General features: G+C 32.7%; 1 protein-coding gene across 1 annotated transcript in view; it reads left to right on the forward strand.

The window, feature by feature from the left end:
- Nucleotides 1-20,822, forward strand: part of LOC139511133 (uncharacterized) — a 231,704-nt gene that overhangs the window by 21,727 nt on the left and 189,155 nt on the right. Inside the window, exons 15-29 of the mRNA XM_071297705.1 lie at nucleotides 394-602; nucleotides 1,657-1,775; nucleotides 4,035-4,240; nucleotides 5,807-5,952; nucleotides 6,251-6,430; nucleotides 7,139-7,297; nucleotides 7,898-8,040; nucleotides 8,400-8,470; nucleotides 9,183-9,340; nucleotides 11,363-11,529; nucleotides 13,759-13,945; nucleotides 16,064-16,228; nucleotides 17,165-17,338; nucleotides 18,054-18,201; nucleotides 20,571-20,642. Coding sequence (XP_071153806.1) covers nucleotides 394-602; nucleotides 1,657-1,775; nucleotides 4,035-4,240; nucleotides 5,807-5,952; nucleotides 6,251-6,430; nucleotides 7,139-7,297; nucleotides 7,898-8,040; nucleotides 8,400-8,470; nucleotides 9,183-9,340; nucleotides 11,363-11,529; nucleotides 13,759-13,945; nucleotides 16,064-16,228; nucleotides 17,165-17,338; nucleotides 18,054-18,201; nucleotides 20,571-20,642 — 2,304 coding nt within the window. The remainder of the gene's footprint in view (nucleotides 1-393; nucleotides 603-1,656; nucleotides 1,776-4,034; nucleotides 4,241-5,806; nucleotides 5,953-6,250; nucleotides 6,431-7,138; nucleotides 7,298-7,897; nucleotides 8,041-8,399; nucleotides 8,471-9,182; nucleotides 9,341-11,362; nucleotides 11,530-13,758; nucleotides 13,946-16,063; nucleotides 16,229-17,164; nucleotides 17,339-18,053; nucleotides 18,202-20,570; nucleotides 20,643-20,822) is intronic.

The raw sequence follows: 20,822 nt of genomic DNA on the forward strand, positions 1-20,822 counted from the left end.
AATGTGAATTCATCAGGCATGGTCCTCTTTTTTCATGACGCCACAAAAGGAAAATTCAGAAGAAACCAAGAAAACTTTACTAATCATTTGCAGAGAACAGATATTTCACTAGTGAGGAGAATAGTTTTCTCACACTGATCAAGAAATATGAAAATAGCCCCAAATTTAGAGAATTTTACTTTTTTCACATTTGATTTGTCTCATTTGAAACATTTTAGCTAATGTTGAACAAACAGGACAGATAGGGTAAACAGGGTAAGTTGTATGTTTATTAACATCTCAAAATTTTGTACAAGCCCAACAGAGACATATTTCCTCTAAGGTCAGCTATCATCCATCAGTAGCGGGTTTTCAAAAATGGCAAAATAAGATGCTCTTTAATATATGTTTCAGATCCATGGACTTACAAAACTAAGCGTTCCATTCAAACTGATACAGAGAAAGAGCAGTATGATCACACACATGTTGTTCTATTAGAGACATTAGGAAATGCTAGAATGGATACTTCATATGATATAATATTCTCTCATATTAACTCTACTAATTCACCATGGATTAAAAGAGCTGGTGTGCATGCTCTGAGAAAATACCAGCATCAAATGGTAAGCTACAGTTGGTGGACAAAAGTTGATTCCCAAATAAAATATGTCCTATCATTTCAACTTAAATCATTATTTTTCCCAAAAAATATTTCCAAGTCACTTTATTAACAAGTTTGATAAAATATATATAATAAGATGTAGAAATGTTTGAAATTTATTTGCCAATTTGCCTATGATATTTTTCAGTCTCATTTTTAATTTCTGATAAGAAGAACACACACAATATATTTCTGGAAAAGCTTGCTTTATGCTCTCTATCCAAAGTAAAATTGTAAAAATTTGCCTTTGTGTTCAACCAAACAGAAAATAAAAACAATCCTCATGAAAGTTATTGCCAAGTAAACAATAAAGCTTCATATATTTCTGCATCTTATGACAGTTATGCCAGTTATGGTTTTTTTTTTTAATATAATGGGTCATGTAGTAACTTGGTGATATTTTTTATGACAAATATTAATTTTAAGGTAAATAATAGGACATTTTTTTGTGTGGGATCTCACTTTTGTCTATTATATTATGATTTAATGCGTTTGTACTTTTTTTGCTTTTCTTAAAAAAATGTGTGGTAGTTTATTTCCATACTATTGTTGCATTTAAAGACTGTTGTTCAATTTCTCATGTGCATCATAAGTTTTTTGTTTTTTCTTAAATTGGTGTTCTGAAAACATTTTTTAGGCCTTGCTTGTATCTTTAATGTTGGCACAGGTGAACCAGGAAATGTTCAATGAATAACAAAGTTTCCATAGGTTTGTATCAGACTTTGTCACAAAATTAATCATCCACACATAGGTTTCCCTAATCCATGAAATTTGGTATCAGAAAATAAATGTATCCACAGTATGCAATTGCAACTTTACTTGGATATATGGTCACATAGAATGAGATGAAGATCCTTACTGATTTTTAAATCCTTATAACATTTTCACCTATATATAGGGTGTGTTGGGTAAGTCAACTTGCTCACAACGTCTCTTCATTTAAAAATGTAAGCCTTATATTTCTGTATAAATAATGACGTCCTCTTTAACACAAATAGACTTTTCTTTGTCAATAGGCTGCTGATGCCATGTTACAGTCAGCTTTATATGATGAAGATGAAAATGTCCGATATGAAGCTTTACTGATGTACCAAGCACATCCAAAGTCTAGGGTTGTTACTCCTCTCAATAAAAGGTATTAGTATAGACCAGGCTCTATTGATGTACCAAGCACATCCAAAGTCCAGGGTTATTACTCCTCTCAATAAAAGGTATTAGTATAGACCAGGCTCTATTGATGTACCAAGCACATCCAAAGTCCAGGATTGTTACTCCTCTCGATAAAAGGTATTAGTATAGACCAGGCTCTATTGATGTACCAAGCATATCCAAAGTCCAGGGTTGTCATACCTCTCAATAAAAGGTATTAGTATAGACCAGGCTCTATTTATGTGCCAAACACATCCAAAGTCCAGGATTGTTACTCCTCTCGATAAAAGGTATTCGTATACACAAAGCTGTATTTATATACTATATACACATCTACAGTTCAGAGTTGTAACTCCTCTTAACAACAAGTATGAGTATCAGACAAATCTATTTATATGCTAGGAACATTCAGATTCGAGAGTTGTTGATCATCTCTCTTAATAAAAGAAATTAGTTTCTGACAGAGCTCTACTAATATTCTAGGCACATTTAAAGAACGTAAAGAAATCTCTGAACAGAAACAAAAACTTGTTGTTTGACATCTAATTGTTCTATTTTAGAATATTGAATGTTAAAATTGTTGATCAAAAGTTTTTTTAAATCTGTTTCTTTCATAATTCTATTGCGCAACCCTTTTTCTGGTATTTTTTGTACACATTTATTTTGGAGTAAATTGGTACAGCCAAACATTCCTGAAGTATTCTTGTACGCCTCGACCTCTAAAAATACCTTATTTGTCCTATTAGAATCAAAATAATTCGTTCATGTCATGCTCTATGCTCATTTTAACAGGGGTAGGCATTATATTTGTCGATATATTTTACACCTCGCTAATGCTCAGTGTAAAATATTGACAAATATAATGCCTAACGCTCAGTGTAAAATATCAACAAATATAATGCCTACCCATGTTAAAATGAGCATAGAGCATAACATGAAGGAATTATTTCTTAAGTATTTAATTCAAACAAGGTTCTACTGTTGTATAAGGCACACCTAAAGTCTAAGGTTGATTCTCCTTGTTTACAAGATTTTAGAATCAGACATGGTTCTAATGTTGTACCAAGCACATCCATAGCATGGAGCCATTTCTCTTGACAATAAAAGATAATTAGATTCATACAAAGTTCAAACAGTAAGTTACACATTTGTAGGTGAATTGTTTTAGTAAAAGATGTGTAAAATGTCAATGACTTAGTCTGTAGAATATTTGTGTAGAAAAAAAAAGTCACACTTGATTTTTGTAAGGTTTTTATGGCACCGCAACGAAGTTGTCGGTGCCATATAGTTTTACCCTTGTCCGAAATTCCGTCATTCCGTCATTCTGCAACAAACCTTTATACAGATTTTTTTTTTCTAAACGCCTTCAGATATTGGGCTGATTTTTAGTATGTGAGTTAACCATTATAAGTTACAGATCAAGTTTAAGTTTCGTTCCGCTCCACAAATTTTTGCAGAAATTACGGGCTTTTGACTTTGAGAAATTGTTGAAAATCACATAATTTTTGGTATGTGAGTTAACCATGATGAGTTATAGGTCGAGCTTAAGTTTCGTTCTGCTCCGCTTATTTTCCCTGAAATTACGGGCTTTGGACTTTGATAAATTATTGAAAATTACAGTTATACGGATTTTTTCTCTATTCCTATCCAGATTTTGAGCTGATTTTTGATATTTGAGACTACCATCATGTTTGTGTCCACATGTGTTTATATTGAAATTGCAGATTTTTCAACTTTTTGGGACGGGGCCATTCTTGTCCCTTTGACACATCTAGTTTTATCTTTATGTCAACTAGACAGATGGATAATGCTTTATGACATTAAAATATTCTGAAGCTATAATTTGATGTGTTGAATGAATGTCCTTGAATCTATAACATAAAAATCCTCGGCTGACAAAGGTGTTGCAAATGCAATGGGTAGGTTTTTGTTAAAGATTCATAGTTCAGAAGTTATAGGAACTGCATAATCTTTTGTCTGGTATACAGATGGTTTATGGCCTGAAGTTTATATATCTTGTACATCGGGTATCCTTATCCCTGTTTTCATGGTTAAAAGACTTCTTAAAAACATATTTTTTATGATTTTTTCATCAGCGATAAGTCATTTTCTCATAAGCTATTGTTTATATTTTGAACTAATTATGAGAATGGATAGATTATCCTCATTTTCATACTGTGCAATCTTTGTGATACTTGAAGTTAGACATTTATCTGTTTGAAAAACCATCTTTGTTTCTTTATAGATCTGCAGATAACAGTATAGCTGTAACAGATCCCTATGCCTCAGATATTGATGTACAAGCCCATCACAGAAGTCGTAGGGGATTCTGGGAAGGTCTGAAATTTAAATTAGCTGCCCCAGCTGTTAACTGGCAGAAGAGAATTGGGACTGCAGCACTTGGAGCTTCTTTTGGAGTCATTATGGAGAACTATTTGGATTTGTTAATTTGTAAGTCTTCTTAACACTAGTATAATAGAGAAAGAACTTGTTACTTTTAACCTGTGGTTTTTATACGACCGCAGAAAATTTTTGCATTCATATAAAAGTATGATGTCGTCGTCTGTGTCGTCGTCCAAAGACACATTTGGTCTCCAGACAATAACTTTAGTTTAAGTGAATGGATCTCTTTGAAATTTTATAAAAAGGTTCAACTCCTCAAAAGGAAGGTTGGGATTGATTTTGAGGATGATGGTCCCTACTGTTTTGGAATTATCTGCCCAAAAGGGGCCCCAAAACAAGAATTTTCTACTTTCAGGATATCAACTTGTGTATAAGCATTTCAATTGCTCTGAAATTGTACCACAATGTTTAATACCACAGGTAGAAGGTTTGAATTCATTATGGGGGTTTTGGTCCCAAGTGTGGGAATTTTGGGCCAAAAAGGGGCCAAAATAAGCATATTTTTAGTTTTTAGTCCAAAACTTGTGTTTAAGTGTATAAATCTCTCTGAAATTATACCACAAGTTTCCATACTAAAAAGGGATGGTTATAAGGGGGGGGGGGGGGGGGGGGGTTATGGGTTAAATCATTAAGCAATTAGGGACAAACAAGGGGAAAAACAAGGGTTTTTCTGGTAAAAGGACAATTTAGAAAATTTTAAAGCACTGAAGGGGAGGTAATCCAATTAAAAATTACATATATGTTTGATTACTTGATTACCTCCCTTACATTGCTTGAAAATTATGTATTAAGAAATGATGATTGTCTTGAGATGTGTAGCTGTAAATTTATTTTTAGAAGTTACTGTTTATTGATGTTAATTTTAACCATGACTGTATGTCATTTTATATTTTGTTATTTTATGATGTATCTAAATGAGTATTTTTTGTTGCCAATTCCATCCATTAGAAATTTGAATTGAGATTATTTTTTTGATAAGGAAATGGGGGAGGTGAAAAAAATATGGGTGAGGGGAAGTGGTGTAAAATTTTTCTCATTTCAGATTTCAGAAATAAAAAAGATTTTTTTTACAAATTTTGTTTGAGGGGATTAATATTCAACAGCATAGTGTATTGTTCAATAGCAAAAAAAAAATTAAGTTCATTAGACCACATTCATTCTGTGTCAGAAACCTATGATGTGTCAACTTCTTAATTACAATTCAAATTCAGCGCTGTATCAAGCTTGCATGTTGTGTCCATACTTGCCCTAACTGTTCAGGGTTCGACCACTGCGGTCGTAAAAGGTGCACCCTGCAGAGTATCTGTTTTTTTAGAGGCAGGCTGGTATACTATAAGTGTATTTATATAAGTGTTTGCAAAGATACTGGTAATCTTACTTTCTAACACAATTAAGGCTATTATGGGTCGTTGATGAAGTTTTACACCCTTAAAGTAGTAATTATATTCTCTGTACTGTCAAGAAGACAAATATAACTGAATACTAAAAGATGGAAAGAGTATTGATTACAGTAGATAAATTATTTTTTGATTACAAAAAAACAGGAATAACACTATTTTATATATTTTTGGGCCTAAATTGATTACAACTGGACTCTATTTTCTATTTTGCCAGCACCACTTAGGGGTCACTTTAAAGTGAGTGTCCATGATGAGGTGTATGCCATGGTTCATGTTGGATTAGTTGGTATAAACCTGGAGTTTTTCCTGGCCAGAATATGTTACAAAGGACAAACATCTTACAGTGTTAATATATTTCAGGTAAATACATATCATAGCAGTGCTTATTTATTACAGGTAAATACATATCATAGCAGTGTTTAAAGACATTAGATACATATCTTGACTGTTAATCTATATCATTTGGTGTAACTGCATTATTATTTTACAGTTAAAAAAAATATCTTTTTGACAGTATTAATATAATTTGAATATAAGTATTATACCAGTTTTAGCTGTAACAAACACATATATGGCATAACCTGATTGGTTATGCAGTTTGTGCTGAATTGGCCTTAAGCAAACACAAATCAATATGCAGATCTTTGATATTTTTTAGGAAGGGGCAGATATTAAGAAAATTCTGAACATGGCATTGAGATTTGATAAAGTTGTGAAGAACATTGTTGGTGGTATAAAGAAAGGAATTGATTTATTTATGGATATAATCAGTGGCAGACTTTCAATCAAAACTATCGTCCAAAATTTGGTGAAAGCTTTAAAAGGTCTGCCTGCCAAGGTAATTATACAAATAATGAAAGGTAATAGCTTTGAAAGGTCTGCCTGCCAAGGTAATAATATAAATAATGAAAGGTGAAAGCTTTGAAAGGTCTGTCTGCCAAGGTGATTATACAAATAATGAAAGGTAAAAGCTTTAAAAGGTCTGCCTGCCAAGGTAATAGTATAAAAGGTCTGCCTGCCAAGGTAATAGTATAAAAGGTCTGCCTGCCAAGGTAGTAATATAAAAGATCTGCCTACCAAGGTAATAATATAAAAGGTCTGCCTTCCAAGGTAATAATATAAAAGATCTGCCTGCCAAGGTAATAATATAAAAGGTCTGCCTGCTAAGGTAATAATATAAAAGATCTGCCTGCCAAGGTAATAATATAAAAGGTCTGCCTGCCAAGGTAATAATATAAAAGGTCTGCCTGTCAAGGTAATTATATAAATAAGGAAAGTCCATCTATACAACTTATTCCAATAAATGTTTAAGCTGATTGAAAAATCTTACACTTGTAGTAGTTTTCCAGTCAATGGCATTAAAAGCTGTTCTTCCAAACAACACAAGGTCCTTACACAATATTAGTCTTGTTGAAATCCATGTATGCTGTTGACAGAGAGTCATGAAGTTCTTCAAGACACATAATTCAGTATTATAGTGTGGATATTTAATGTTTTCAGACATGTAACTTATAAATTGATAATTGAAATGTTGTATTTTCAACAGGTTGCTGACCTCAGATCTAGGGCAAGTAAAGCAATAAAGACAATTGGACAATTTGATGAACTCCAGTTACCTCCCTTCATCAAACCAGTGAAAAATTTAATCAATAAAGTACAGAAGCTATTTAATGATATTAAAACTGATGTGATGAACTTTTACAATGTAAGTACCATTACATCTATGTGATTTATCTCCTAACCATTACTTTCCTCTCGGTTATAAATAGATTTTATAGAAGTTTCAATGAAGTTCTGTTTATTTTACATAACATTACAAGAGTAGATGAAAACTTTGAGTACTCAGCTACTATTTTATAGAAGGCAATAGCAGAAAAACATTCAAGAGATTGAAAGACCAGTGATAAAAATAAGATTGAGAATGGAAATGGGGAACATGTCAAAGAGACAACAACCCAACCAAAGAGCAGAAAAACAGCCAAGGGCACCAATTGGTCTTGAACACAGTGAGAAAATCCAGCATCTTTAGGTGGACCTCAGCTGGCCCCTAAATAATGTGTACTAGTTCAGTGAAAAAATATAAATGAACTAAAATTAACGAACATATAGAGGCTCCTGGCTCGGTTGAAAGTCAAAGAAACATTATCAAGGTTAGTTAATTTGACAATTTTCTTGTTGATAGATAACAACATTCTATACTTTAATAATAAAACATATTTGACTTTTGTATAGTCATAACTCTGAAGGCTCACTGGATGAAAGGATTTATTCTATCCAGCTTTGATATAACTTTGCTTTCTTGCAGACATTGGAAGAGATTATAGAGGTACAGTTACCTGTGCTAGCTGACCGTCTTTACAAGTCAGTAGTGGATGTAATTGAAGGGTTTGGAATGATTGGAAAGAATCCAAAGTCAGCACTTATAAAGATTGGTGTGGGTGTGTTCCAGTAAGTATTGTTATCAATGTTTTGTATGCTTAAAAATGTAATAAGTTGACAAAAAAAACTAGAAAAGTTATGCATAGTATTGAAGAAATGAAATATGGCCATTGCCATGGAGGAAATGTGCATCCTTTTGATCTTGTGAATATCCAATGGTAATGTTGCAATAGTATTCAAATTAGAACATTTTTGGATAGCTCTCTGTTGTGCAGTGGGATAAGAGAAATAATTTCTTTAGTTTTACTTCATTTTGATGTTAGAAATATATTGATAATAACCTACAACCTATGATTTTGTTTAAACATTTCTCGTTTTATGTTGTGTGAGAAAATTAGGTGAAATGCAAAAACTTCTATATTTTACAGAATATATACATCATATAAAGAAGCTCTGCAATTAAAAAACAAGACACAGGAGGCTTGTTTTTTCTTGAAAGGTAAACATTTATCTATTTATTCAATTATTGTTAAAAATTAGGGAATTAGTTTTTACCAAATATGTTAGATTAAAAAAAACACATGCTGCACACTATCTCAAATATGCCCTTAAAACTTGACCAAACTATCAGTTTTTCACTTTAGGCAATCTAGAGTAATGGAACATTCATTTAAATACTAAGGTGTCCCAAATCTGGACCTACCCATATATGCCTTGTTTAAAAAAACTTGATCAATGTATTAAATTGAATGATTATCAGAGGATAAATCTTTATGGTGTACAGCAATGTTGGTCTACTGATTTTTCAACACATTGACATATTTCTCTTTTGTCTCCAAGAGTTATGGGACTTTAAACAACAATAAAAATTAACATAAATAGTCTAACACGCATCAATCATGCATAATCTATCTTTAGCTAAGTGGTTAAATTGAAGTTCACATGAATAAGGCTTCAATGAGGTCAAATTATTCACTTGCAAGTGAATAATTCACCATTAATTTTTTTTTATGTATCTTGTAGCTAATGCCCCTTTGATAACTTTATTGACTCAATTGTGATCTGTTGATAGAAATCTTCAACAACTTATCTGCCTAAACTTGAAGAACATTATTTTGTAGACAAAACTTGCTTCTGGCGCAAATACAAAATTTCAATACTGGTATTTATGATGAGTTCATTATGAATGTATTACAATGTTCACTTTACAGATGAGAAACCTTATTGGTGGGATATCAAAAAGGAATATGTGAAACTAGAGAACTTGGTGATAATAGTTAAAGACCAATTAAAAAATTCAGGAAACCAGTGGGTTGATGATGTAAAAGAAGATGTTGTTGCTGAGTTTACCAAAGGGAAATACACTATGGTATGTGTTTTATGCTTTATGTTACTAAAGGGAAATACACTGGTATATGTTTTATGCTTCATCTAATGAAATACACTGGTATGTGTTTTATGCTTGGTATTACTAAAGGGAAATACACTATGGTATGTGTTTTATGCTTTATGTTACTAAAGGGAAATACACTGGTATGTGTTTTATGCTTTATGTTACTAAAGGGAAATACACTATGGTATGTGTTTTATGCTTTATGTTACTAAAGGGAAATACACTGGTATGTGTTTTATGCTTTATGTTACTAAAGGGAAATACACTATGGTATGTGTTTTATGCTTTGTGTTACTAAAGGGAAATTACACTGGTATGTGTTTTATGCTTCATCTAATGAAATACACTGGTATGTGTTTTATGCTTTATGTTACTAAAGGGAAATACACTATGGTATGTGTTTTATGCTTTATGTTACTAAAGGGAAATACACTATGGTATGTGTTTTATGCTTTATGTTACTTAAGGGAAATACACTATGGTATGTGTTTTATGCTTTGTGTTACTAAAGGGAAATTACACTGGTATGTGTTTTATGCTTTATGTTACTAAAGGGAAATACACTGGTATGTGTTTTATGCTTCATCTAATGAAATACACTGGTATGTGTTTTATGCTTTATGTTACTAAAGGGAAATACACTATGGTATGTGTTTTATGCTTTATGTTACTTAAGGGAAATACACTATGGTATGCGTTTTTTGCTTTGTGTTACTAAAGGGAAATACACTATGGTATGTGTTTTGTGCTTTATGTTACTAAAGGGAAATACACTGATATGTGTTTTATGCGTTATTGTCGAGCCTGCAACTTTTGTTGCAGAAAGCTCGACATAGGGATAGTGATCCGGTGGCGGTGGCGGCGGCAGTGTTAGCTCACTTCTTAAAAGCTTTATATTTCAGAAGGTGGAAGACCTGGATGCTTCATACTTTGTATATAGATGCTTCATGTTATGAAGTTTCCGTCTGTCACATGTCCAATGTCCTTGACCTCATTTTCATGGTTCAGTGACCACTTGAAATAAAAGTTCAAATTTTTTGTAATGTTGAATTCTCTCTTATTTTAAGTAAACCTTGCAAGGTCCTCATGTCTGTCAGACAGTTTTCACTTGACCTCGACCTCATTTCATGGATCAGTGATCAAGGTTAAGTTTTGGTGGTCAAGTCCATATCTCAGATACTATAAGCAATAGGGCTAGTATATTCGTTGTATGGAAGGACTGTAAGGTGTACATGTCCAACTGGCAGGTGTCATCTGACCTTGACCTCATTTTCATGGTTCAGTGGTTACAGTTAAATTTTTGTGTTTTGGTCTGTTTTTCTCATACTATATTCAATAGGTCTACTATATTTGTTGTATGGAATGATGGTAAGGTGTTCATGTCTAGCGGGCAGATGTCATCTGACCTTGACCTCATTTTCATGGTTCAGTGGTCAAAGTTAAGTTTTTGAGTTTTGGTCTTTTTATCTAATACTGTATGCCATAGGTCAACTATATTTAATGTATGGAAATATTTTATGATCTTTATGTCAGTCGTGCAGGTTTTATTTGACAGTGACCTCATTTTCACGGTTCATTGCACAGTGTTAAGTTTTTGTGTTTTGGTCTATTTTTCTTAAACTATAAGTAATGTGTCAACTATATATGTTGTATAGAAGCATTGTTAGCTGTACATGTCTGCCTGGCATGGTTCATCTGACCTTGACCTCATTTTCAAGGTACATTGGTCTTTGTTTAGTTATCTTGGTTAATGTTAAGTTTATGAGACAGTTGTAATAAAACTAAGCTTTATACTTAGGACTATCAACATAATATCAATGATTAGTATAGAAGGCGAGACATTTCAGCGTGTGCACTCTTGTGTTACTAAAGGGATGATAAAATGAACATTCTTACTGAGATATATTATTAAACCAAGAATTAAGGAAGAAATTATGTGGCTTGAATATATCTCTTGTTAAATATGTATAGATTATATTTATGTTATATTTATTTCAGAGTAAGGTCAGAAAAGACATAGTTGAAGAATTGACCACCCTGATAGATGATCTCCTTAATCCTTTTTCCTATCTAGACGGCTTAGCAGATCCATTTATTCATGCATATGAGGCAACATTTGGTGTGATCAAGTCTATAAAGGAAGCTCACACAATACTTAAAGATGGGTATGATATACCATTGAAAACCTTTTAAAATACTGTGCAAATTTCCCTCAAAAGTCTTTAAAGAAGCTATAATATTTTTTATAGAAGATAGTTTTTATATAAAATGCTGTCTGTCAAATATTTACTTTAAACCTTGATTACATGCAATGTCTCTGCATTTCTGCAGATTAACAGACAAAACAAAAAGTATTATTTAACTTGTGAAATCTGTATACACCAATATAAATTCTTTGGGTAAAGATTAGTTTATTTATGAATACCGATACACAACACAATGTTTGTCAGTGGATAGAGTTAGGATGTTATTTATTATCCACATCAATATTTCTAGTAAGAAATTACCAGGAACTTTATACAGTAGACTCCGGCCAATCGGATACCCAAAATGTCAGCTAAAAATATCCGATTGTCCGATATATTCAATTAGCCGATGAACGTATATTCCTCCAAGTTTTTTTTTCAAAATTGACAGACACAACCCTAAGATACCAATAGCTATTATAGCTGCTTTATTAATGGAAATGTGTAACTAATCTCATTGTTTTTTCAGGTACAAGTTCGGATAATTCGGTTGATTGAGTAACAGATCGATCAGTTGATAATAATGTATTTTGTTTATCTGTCAGCTATTGATTATTAATTATTAATTATGTGTTGATTATCTGAATAAAATATGTACCATTTAAATAATGTGACTTGTTGTTTTTGCGTGATTTGTTTCATTCACAAGTGTGTTAAAACAGGTAAAAGCTAAAAATAGCTATGAATTCTCGGAAGTAGGCCACAGGTAAATTCTATTAATAGCTACGAATTCATGCCGACTATAAACTTCTAACTGTAATTTTCTACAGTTTTTTATTTATGAAACCCATTTCCAATTTCAAGTAGTACAACTATGTTTATGATTATAAAATTGGGCATCAAGATAAGTAAAATTAATTTAGCTTTTCTATCTAATCTGTCGTGGTTCAAAATAAAAGGCTGAATATTATGTAAATTAGGAAAATGGCGTACGTGTGTACAAGTTACATAATTCTATTTCACCTGGGACATGCTATTGACACGCGATTCCTTGTTTTTACACGGGACTTCTATATGTATTTTGATAAATTGTTGAGAAAGAGGTACATTTCATTCATATTTAATAAACATTGATGAACATCACGCACAGTTTATCATTTCTGTCGTGTCATTGTTTGTGAAGTAAATGATAACGATCACATTTGGATAAACACATAACAAACACACATCTTGGGCAGAATATAATATCAAATTCATAAAATAAACAAGACAATAAGAAAAAATATGTTTTATTTGACTATGAAAGATCGTTTTTATGAATAAAATGAAACTTTTTTGTACTGAAGTTTTCTTAAACTTCGTAATGGCGTAACTTCCGGCTTCATTTCCTGTCAAAAAAAATATGAAATTATTTCAAAATATTCGATTGTACATGGTTTTCACACATTTTCCATGAATATTCCTATCCAATTAGCCGATATATTCTAATAACCGATATTCGATTATCCGATGTATTTTGACTGAAATGTATAGGGAATGGTTCGGTGTTTTGAGATAATATTACAATAGCCGATATATTCGATTAACCGATATCCGATTAGGTGGAGTCTACTGTAATAAGAAATCAGGCATCAGTCAAAGCATGCAGTTAATAATTCCCAAAAAATATCTGGTTAGTTTACTATTTTTTCATTATTATTGGTTGGATACTGGTTTTAGTTGATTTTGTGGGTACAGGTGTCAATCAAGAATTTAAAATTTCAACAAACTACAAAATTTCCTATGGCCGGTATGCAGAATTTCTCAAAACCTCTAAATTAAATATCCACAAAAATTGGAACACACCAATAAAAAAATGAATCCACAGTACATGTTTGAGGTTTAAGACAGGTAATTCTCAAACAATATCTGGTTATTGTTCATGTTTCAGGTATAAGACAGGTAATTTTTTTCCTGCGTTGTAAATTTTCACAGATAAATCAAAATCTTCAAAATAAATCTCACCAATTTAAAAGTGCACATGCAATGGTAATGATAAAATTTTTGAAATCTGCCAAAATGATAACTGCCAAAATATTTCGTATACTTTATTCAATGAAATTTTACACCTGCAAAAATAACAAGCTATATGGTATCTGGTTAGTGTACATGTCTCAGGTTTAAGACTGGTAATTTCCAAACAACATCTGATTATTTTACATGTTTCAGATATGAGACAGGAAAATCATTACTAGACAGTATTTTTGGTAGTAAAGTTCCTCCAGAGTTTCCCAGGAAGACAAGGCTAGATAAGGATGGCTGTAGAGGGACAGGATTTTATCCAGCAAGATTGTTAAGTGGGGCTGAGGAGTATTGGTCTGAGGGTGTGGACTTGGAAATAGCAGCTGGAAACACGGTAAGGAGTTGTCAAGGATTGTGGGAACGTTATGCGTTCGTATGTGTGCAGTCGCCACTAAAGATGTGACGTTGCGTTACCATGTATATTATACTTATGATTCTTGCTTGTTTGAATGAATATCAAACATACACTTGCTTGTATTTATTGAGAGTCCTAATCGAACACAACGCGAAGTACTAACACACTCAAAACCCAACAGGAGTAATGGCATGACGGTGTAGACTTGGAAATAGATGAATTGGTCAGGGTATTGGTGTTCTATACTCTAGAATAAATCATCTCACAATTTTTTTATACTTTCTATTTGACATAACGAAATTAGGATACACTTAACCATTGTTTAAAAGCATAATCAAGAACCTTAGTGGCAATATTAAGGCTAAACAGCATTGCATTAGTAATTGAAGTAAATGTTACTATTGTAAGTGAGTTGTAAAGATTAATAATAAAGTGATTATATAGGTATTAGCAACTTAATGTTTCAATAAGTAAGGTTAAAAATGGTCCCAATCAGTTTGCAATGGCATATATATGTAAGAAAAAACATCTTTCTCTTTCAGATTGTAGTCCCTTTTGCTGGTTATATGATATAAGATATAACGCCTTTCTCTTTCAGATTGTAGTCCCTTTTGCTGGTTATATGATGTAAGATATAACGCCTTTCTCTTTCAGATTGTAGTCCCTTTTGCTGGTTATATGATGTAAGATATAACGCCTTTCTCTTTCAGATTGTAGTCCCTTTTGCTGGTTATATGATGTAAGATATAACACCTTTCTCTTTCAGATTGTAGCCCCTTTTGCTGGTTATATGATGTAAGATATGACACCTTTCTCTTTCAGATTGTAGCCCCTTTTGCTGGTTATATGATGTAAGATATAACGCCTTTCTCTTTCAGATTGTAGTCCCTTTTGCTGGTTATATGATGTAAGATATAACGCCTTTCTCTTTCAGATTGTAGCCCCTTTTGCTGGTTATATGATGTAAGATATAACGCCTTTCTCTTTCAGATTGTAGTCCCTTTTGCTGGTTATATGATGTAAGATAGAAACCCTTTCTCTTTCAGATTGTAGTCCCTTTTGCTGGTTATATGATGTAAGATATAACGCCTTTCTCTTTCAGATTGTAGCCCCTTTTGCTGGTTATATGATGTAAGATATAACGCCTTTCTCTTTCAGATTGTAGTCCCTTTTGCTGGTTATATGATGTAAGATATAACGCCTTTCTCTTTCAGATTGTAGTCCCTTTTGCTGGTTATATGATGTAAGATATAACGCCTTTCTCTTTCAGATTGTAGTCCCTTTTGCTGGTTATATGATGTAAGATATAACGCCTTTCTCTTTCAGATTGTAGCCCCTTTTGCTGGTTATATGATGTAAGATATAACGCCTTTCTCTTTCAGATTGTAGTCCCTTTTGCTGGTTATATGATGTAAGATAGAAACCCTTTCTCTTTCAGATTGTAGTCCCTTTTGCTGGTTATATGATGTAAGATATAACGCCTTTCTCTTTCAGATTGTAGCCCCTTTTGCTGGTTATATGATGTAAGATATAACGCCTTTCTCTTTCAGATTGTAGTCCCTTTTGCTGGTTATATGATGTAAGATATAACGCCTTTCTCTTTCAGATTGTAGTCCCTTTTGCTGGTTATATGATATAAGATATAACGCCTTTCTCTTTCAGATTGTAGCCCCTTTTGCTGGTTATATGATGTAAGATAGAAACCCTTTCTCTTTCAGATTGTAGTCCCTTTTGCTGGTTATATGATATAAGATATAACGCCTTTCTCTTTCAGATTGTAGTTATATGATATAAGATATAACGCCTTTCTCTTTCAGATTGTAGTCCCTTTTGCTGGTTATATGATGTAAGATATAACGCCTTTCTCTTTCAGATTGTAGTCCCTTTTGCTGGTTATATGATATAAGATATAACGCCTTTCTCTTTCAGATTGTAGTCCCTTTTGCTGGTTATATGATGTAAGATAGAAACCCTTTCTCTTTCAGATTGTAGTCCCTTTTGCTGGTTATATGATATAAGATATAACGCCTTTCTCTTTCAGATTGTAGCCCCTTTTGCTGGTTATATGATGTAAGATAGAACATCTTTCTCTTTCAGATTGTAGCCCCTTTTGCTGGCTATATGATGCTGACTGACAGACCTAATGAAATCCTGATAAAGACGACTGGTGGATCACTGAAGGATATGGAAGTTTATATAACAAACATCTCTCCAATGTCAACAATTCTTCATCCAAATAATGAGAACTACATAGAAAACTCAGTTTGTATACAATAATTCTAGTTATAGATATTACAAAACTGTTTCAAACAGAAACAGTATAACCTGTCTAATCCTGCAACTAAGTATTCTAACACCCTGCTTTAACCGACGAATTTTCATGGTCCCAAAATACGTCTATTCTTACACCCTGCTTAATCCGACATTTTTTTGGGGTCCCCCAGTGTGTGGGACTGGGCAGGTTTCACTGTCCTTACAATTTATGCACAAAGTTGCAGTTCACTGGCCTGTTAATGTTGTTTTTACATTAAATCTGTTCAGAAGTGTACTGGCTTATATATTAGTTTATAAGAATGTAATTTGTTCAAGATTTTTTGACTTCGAAAAAGGTTTGAGTAACTGTAAATATAAAAAAGCAGATGTGGTATGATTGCCAATGAGACAACTGTCCACAAGAGACTAAAATGACACAGAAATTTAACAACTATAGGTCACCATACAGCCTACAACAATGTGCAAAGCCCATACCGCATAGTCAGCTATAAAAGGCCCCAATATGACAATGTAAAACAATTCAAACAAGAAAACTAACGGCCTTATTTATATAAAAAAAAAAAAAAAAAAAAAAGAACGAAAAACAAATATGTAACACATAAACAAATGACAACCACTGAATTACAGGCTCCTGACTAGGGACAGGCACATACATAAATAATGTGGCTGGGTTAAACATGTAAGCTGGATCACAACCATCCCCCTAACCTGGGACAGTAAGACCTCTTTGGTCAAATTTGTACTTTCTTCGTCTCTATTTGATATTTGTGTGAAAGTTAATTTGTAGTCTTAAGTCCTGTTCTTTGTAAAGTTTTATTAGTCTACACAGTTCAAATACAAGATGTAAAACAAGTTATTTGATGCTATAAAATTGTAATAACACTCCTATTTGATTATTAGATATTTATGTATTTTGTATTACAGATTTCTTCAGGTGTAGATATAGGAACAGCTACCAACTCACCCTGTACAAATCACATTCATCTAACAATGAAGAAAGGAGGAGGTTATATAGATCCCACAAGATTTCTGGAAGACAGAATGTTTGTTTTTGAACCTTACTATGAATCCTGTAATGATTATAAACTAGTGTGGAAAGTAGGTTCAAATAATAAGTCATTTTAGATGTGGAATTTTGAAAAAAATGTGCAGAAAAAAAGTAATTTTGAATAGTAGAAAATTAGAGAGTTGAGTTTCTTACAAAAAAATACATGATTCAAAAAATGTTTTTTAGAACATTTTAATTTTTACTATTTTGGTTTGTGTAACAAAAATTGATTAGTAGTATTACTTATTCTGCATTTTACAGATACATAATTTATTTAATACTTATCTGCCTGTGTATGTAATAATATATATACAACTTGTCTGAACATCAACCCAACAATGTTAGATATGTAAATTTGCTTTCACAAATTTTTTGTTCTTCCCTCTCTGGGATTATATACTCACAGTGTCACCTTCATTGTCCATTTTAATTTTTCATCATCAAAATTATCCTGGGTTATCATAAATCTTGTTTATCTCAGCTTATTAACCAATCAAATTTGTTGATATACATTTTTTAGGTTACATCTTTGTTACAAAATTTTGAATGTGTATGGTAATTTTGAATATGAGAAAATACTAATTGAGTTTGAGATCAGCAATGCTCAATGTTGAATGGCCTTCCATTAGGTGACTGAATGTTAAAATTGAGTCTGAAAGTGATGTGGTGAATTTTTTCTTGAGAATTGATTCAATAAATCTGCAGCTGTTAAAGGCATTCAATGGAAGATTTATGTCTCCATTTTTTATTATTATTTTTTGTTAGTTTGAGGTGAAAGCTGTTGGTTTAGTGGTGAAGAAAGAGGGAAAGAATGAGGAAGACACTACACCAGACATGCCAAACAGTGATGTAGATCCTGTGGACCCTCCTCCAATGTCAGCTGACCCAGGAGAAGACATACAGGCGGCAAAAAGTTTGTAATTCAGTCAATTAGTTTGATTATTTAAACATTATTCATGAAAATGATCAAACAATAATACATGTTTTGCAAAGAATTGTTTGTTTGCTCTGTCACTGTTCAAATTATGCATCTGCTATAGTAATACAATATAGATTATTTAATATGAAACTTTCCTTAATTTATTTTGTCTCCCCTTTATGGAGTCAAAAAGTGAGACATAGGTATGCTGTTTCCGGCGTTGGTGGAGTCAACAATGTATTAGTTTGTTATTATACCCCACGCAACGAAGTTGCGGAGGGTATAATGTTTTTGACCCGTCCGTCCGTCAGTCCGTCCGTCCGTCAGTCCGTCCGTCCGTCCGTCAGTCCGTCAGTCCTGTTTCTTGTCATCGCAACTCCTCTCAAACCACACAACAGAATTTCACGAAACCTTTTCAGATAATAAGGACATACTATGTAGTTGTGCATATCGACGGGAAATTGCGATTCAATTTTTTTTCTAGGAGTTACGCCCCTTTGAACTTATTTACTTTAATGTACTACTGCAACAGTTTGTCATCGCAACTCCTTCTAAACCACACAACAGAATTTCACGAAACCTTTTCAGATAATAAGGACATACTATGTAGTTGTGCATATCGACGGGAAATTGCAATTCAATTTTTTTTCTAGGAGTTACGCCCCTTTGAACTTATTTACTTTAATGTACTACTGCAACAGTTTGTCATCGCAACTCCTCTCAAACCACACAACAGAATTTCACAAAACCTTTTCAGGTAATAAGGACATACTATGTAGTTGTGCATATCGACGGGAAATTGCGATTCAATTTTTTTTCTAGGAGTTACGCCCCTTTGAACTTATTTACTTAATGTACTACTGCAACAGTTTGTCATCGCAACTCCTCTCAAACCACACAACAGAATTTCACGAAATCTTTTTATATGAAAAGGACATATTATGTAGTTGTGCATATCGACGGGAAATTACGATTCAATTTTATTTCTAGGAGTTACGCCCCTTTGAACTTATTTGCTTCAATGTATTACTGCAACAGTTTGTCATCGCAACTCCTCTGAAACTACACAACAGAATTTCATGAAACCTTTTCAGATAATAAGGACATACTATGTAGTTGTGCATATCGACGGGAAATTAAGATTCAATTTTATTTCTAGGAGTTACGCCCCTTTGAACTTATTTGCTTCAATGTACTTCTGCAACAGTTTGTCATCTCAACTCCTCTGAAAACACACAACAGAATTTCATGAAATTTTGTAGATAATAAGGACATACTATGTAGATGTGTATATTGACAGGAAATTATTATTCAATATTTTTTCTTATACAATTTTTTTTTCTTATACTTATTTAATTTCTCCAATGACAATGTGGGGACGTGGGGTATGTGAGCGTGCTCACTAAGGTTCTTTAATTTGATCTATTTTATGGTGATCAACTTGCGGTAGGTCAGTCATATTTGGTATGCAATGTATCAGCATTAGCACATCTCATGTCCATGGAAATTATTTGGCCCTATACCCTCAGTCATGGTCTATTGATTTTGAAACTTTTTGCTTAGTTTACATGTATTAGTTTGTGATTAGGTTTGTTTAAGGGGAACCATTAGTGGTAGGCCAATGTATATTGGTATGCAGTTGTATAAGGATCTCATTTCCATGGAGAATATTTGGCCCTGTCTTCTCAGTCATGGTCTTAATTTTGAAACTTTGACTTAGTTGACATGTTTTAGTTTGTGATTAGATCAGTTTAAGATGAAATGCTAATATTGAGTCCATGATATTTGGTATGCAAATGTATTGCCATTTGCATGTCTCGTCTCCATGGAGATTATATAGCCCCATCCCCTCATAATGTTCATTGATTTTGAAACTTTTTCATAGTTTACAAGTTTATGTTTGTGTTTAATTTTTTTTAAACGAAAGGATTTATGATAGGTCAATGGTATTTGGTATGAAGCTGTACTAGCATTGGTACATCTCATTTCCATAGAGATTGTTTAGTCATGTATCTCCAGTTGATTTTAGATGCCTTTACATTCAATGTCAAACCAGATGCAGTTTTAAGAAAAAAACATTTAATAAGTTAGAAAACAAAAAAATACTTAAGTAATAAGGTTGCAGTATAAGAAAACAGATAAGTACTAGAGCAATACAAAGACAGAAGACAATACTAAATAACTGCTATTACAAACAAGTGCTAGAACAATGATGTTTTAATACAATAAAAGCAAAACAATTGCTAAAGCAATGCTATTACAAGCAAGTGATAAAGCAATTAGATTTACTTGGACAGAAAACAAAATTATGTGTAAATGAAATTTAGTCTATTGGTGTTATAGATGATAATTTTAATTTTTAGATAACCCCAGTGGCATGTTTTCCAAATTTCAAAACTCAGGATCGTTGTCTGGATCAATGTCTGGAGCAAAAGGTATTTTAAATTTCATTTTTTTTCAATTTGCTGATAATATTAAAATATTTTGTGTGCAGGATTATAAAATAACAAAATGTTAATTTAATGTTCTGGACCATATGAGTATTTGAACCATATGCTTATATTCATTTGGTTATTATCGGGCCGGACCATATGAGTATTTGGACCATATAGGTA

The sequence above is a fragment of the Mytilus edulis genome, chromosome 2, assembly GCF_963676685.1.
Source record: "Mytilus edulis chromosome 2, xbMytEdul2.2, whole genome shotgun sequence".
Classification (NCBI taxonomy): Eukaryota; Metazoa; Mollusca; class Bivalvia; order Mytilida; family Mytilidae; genus Mytilus; species Mytilus edulis.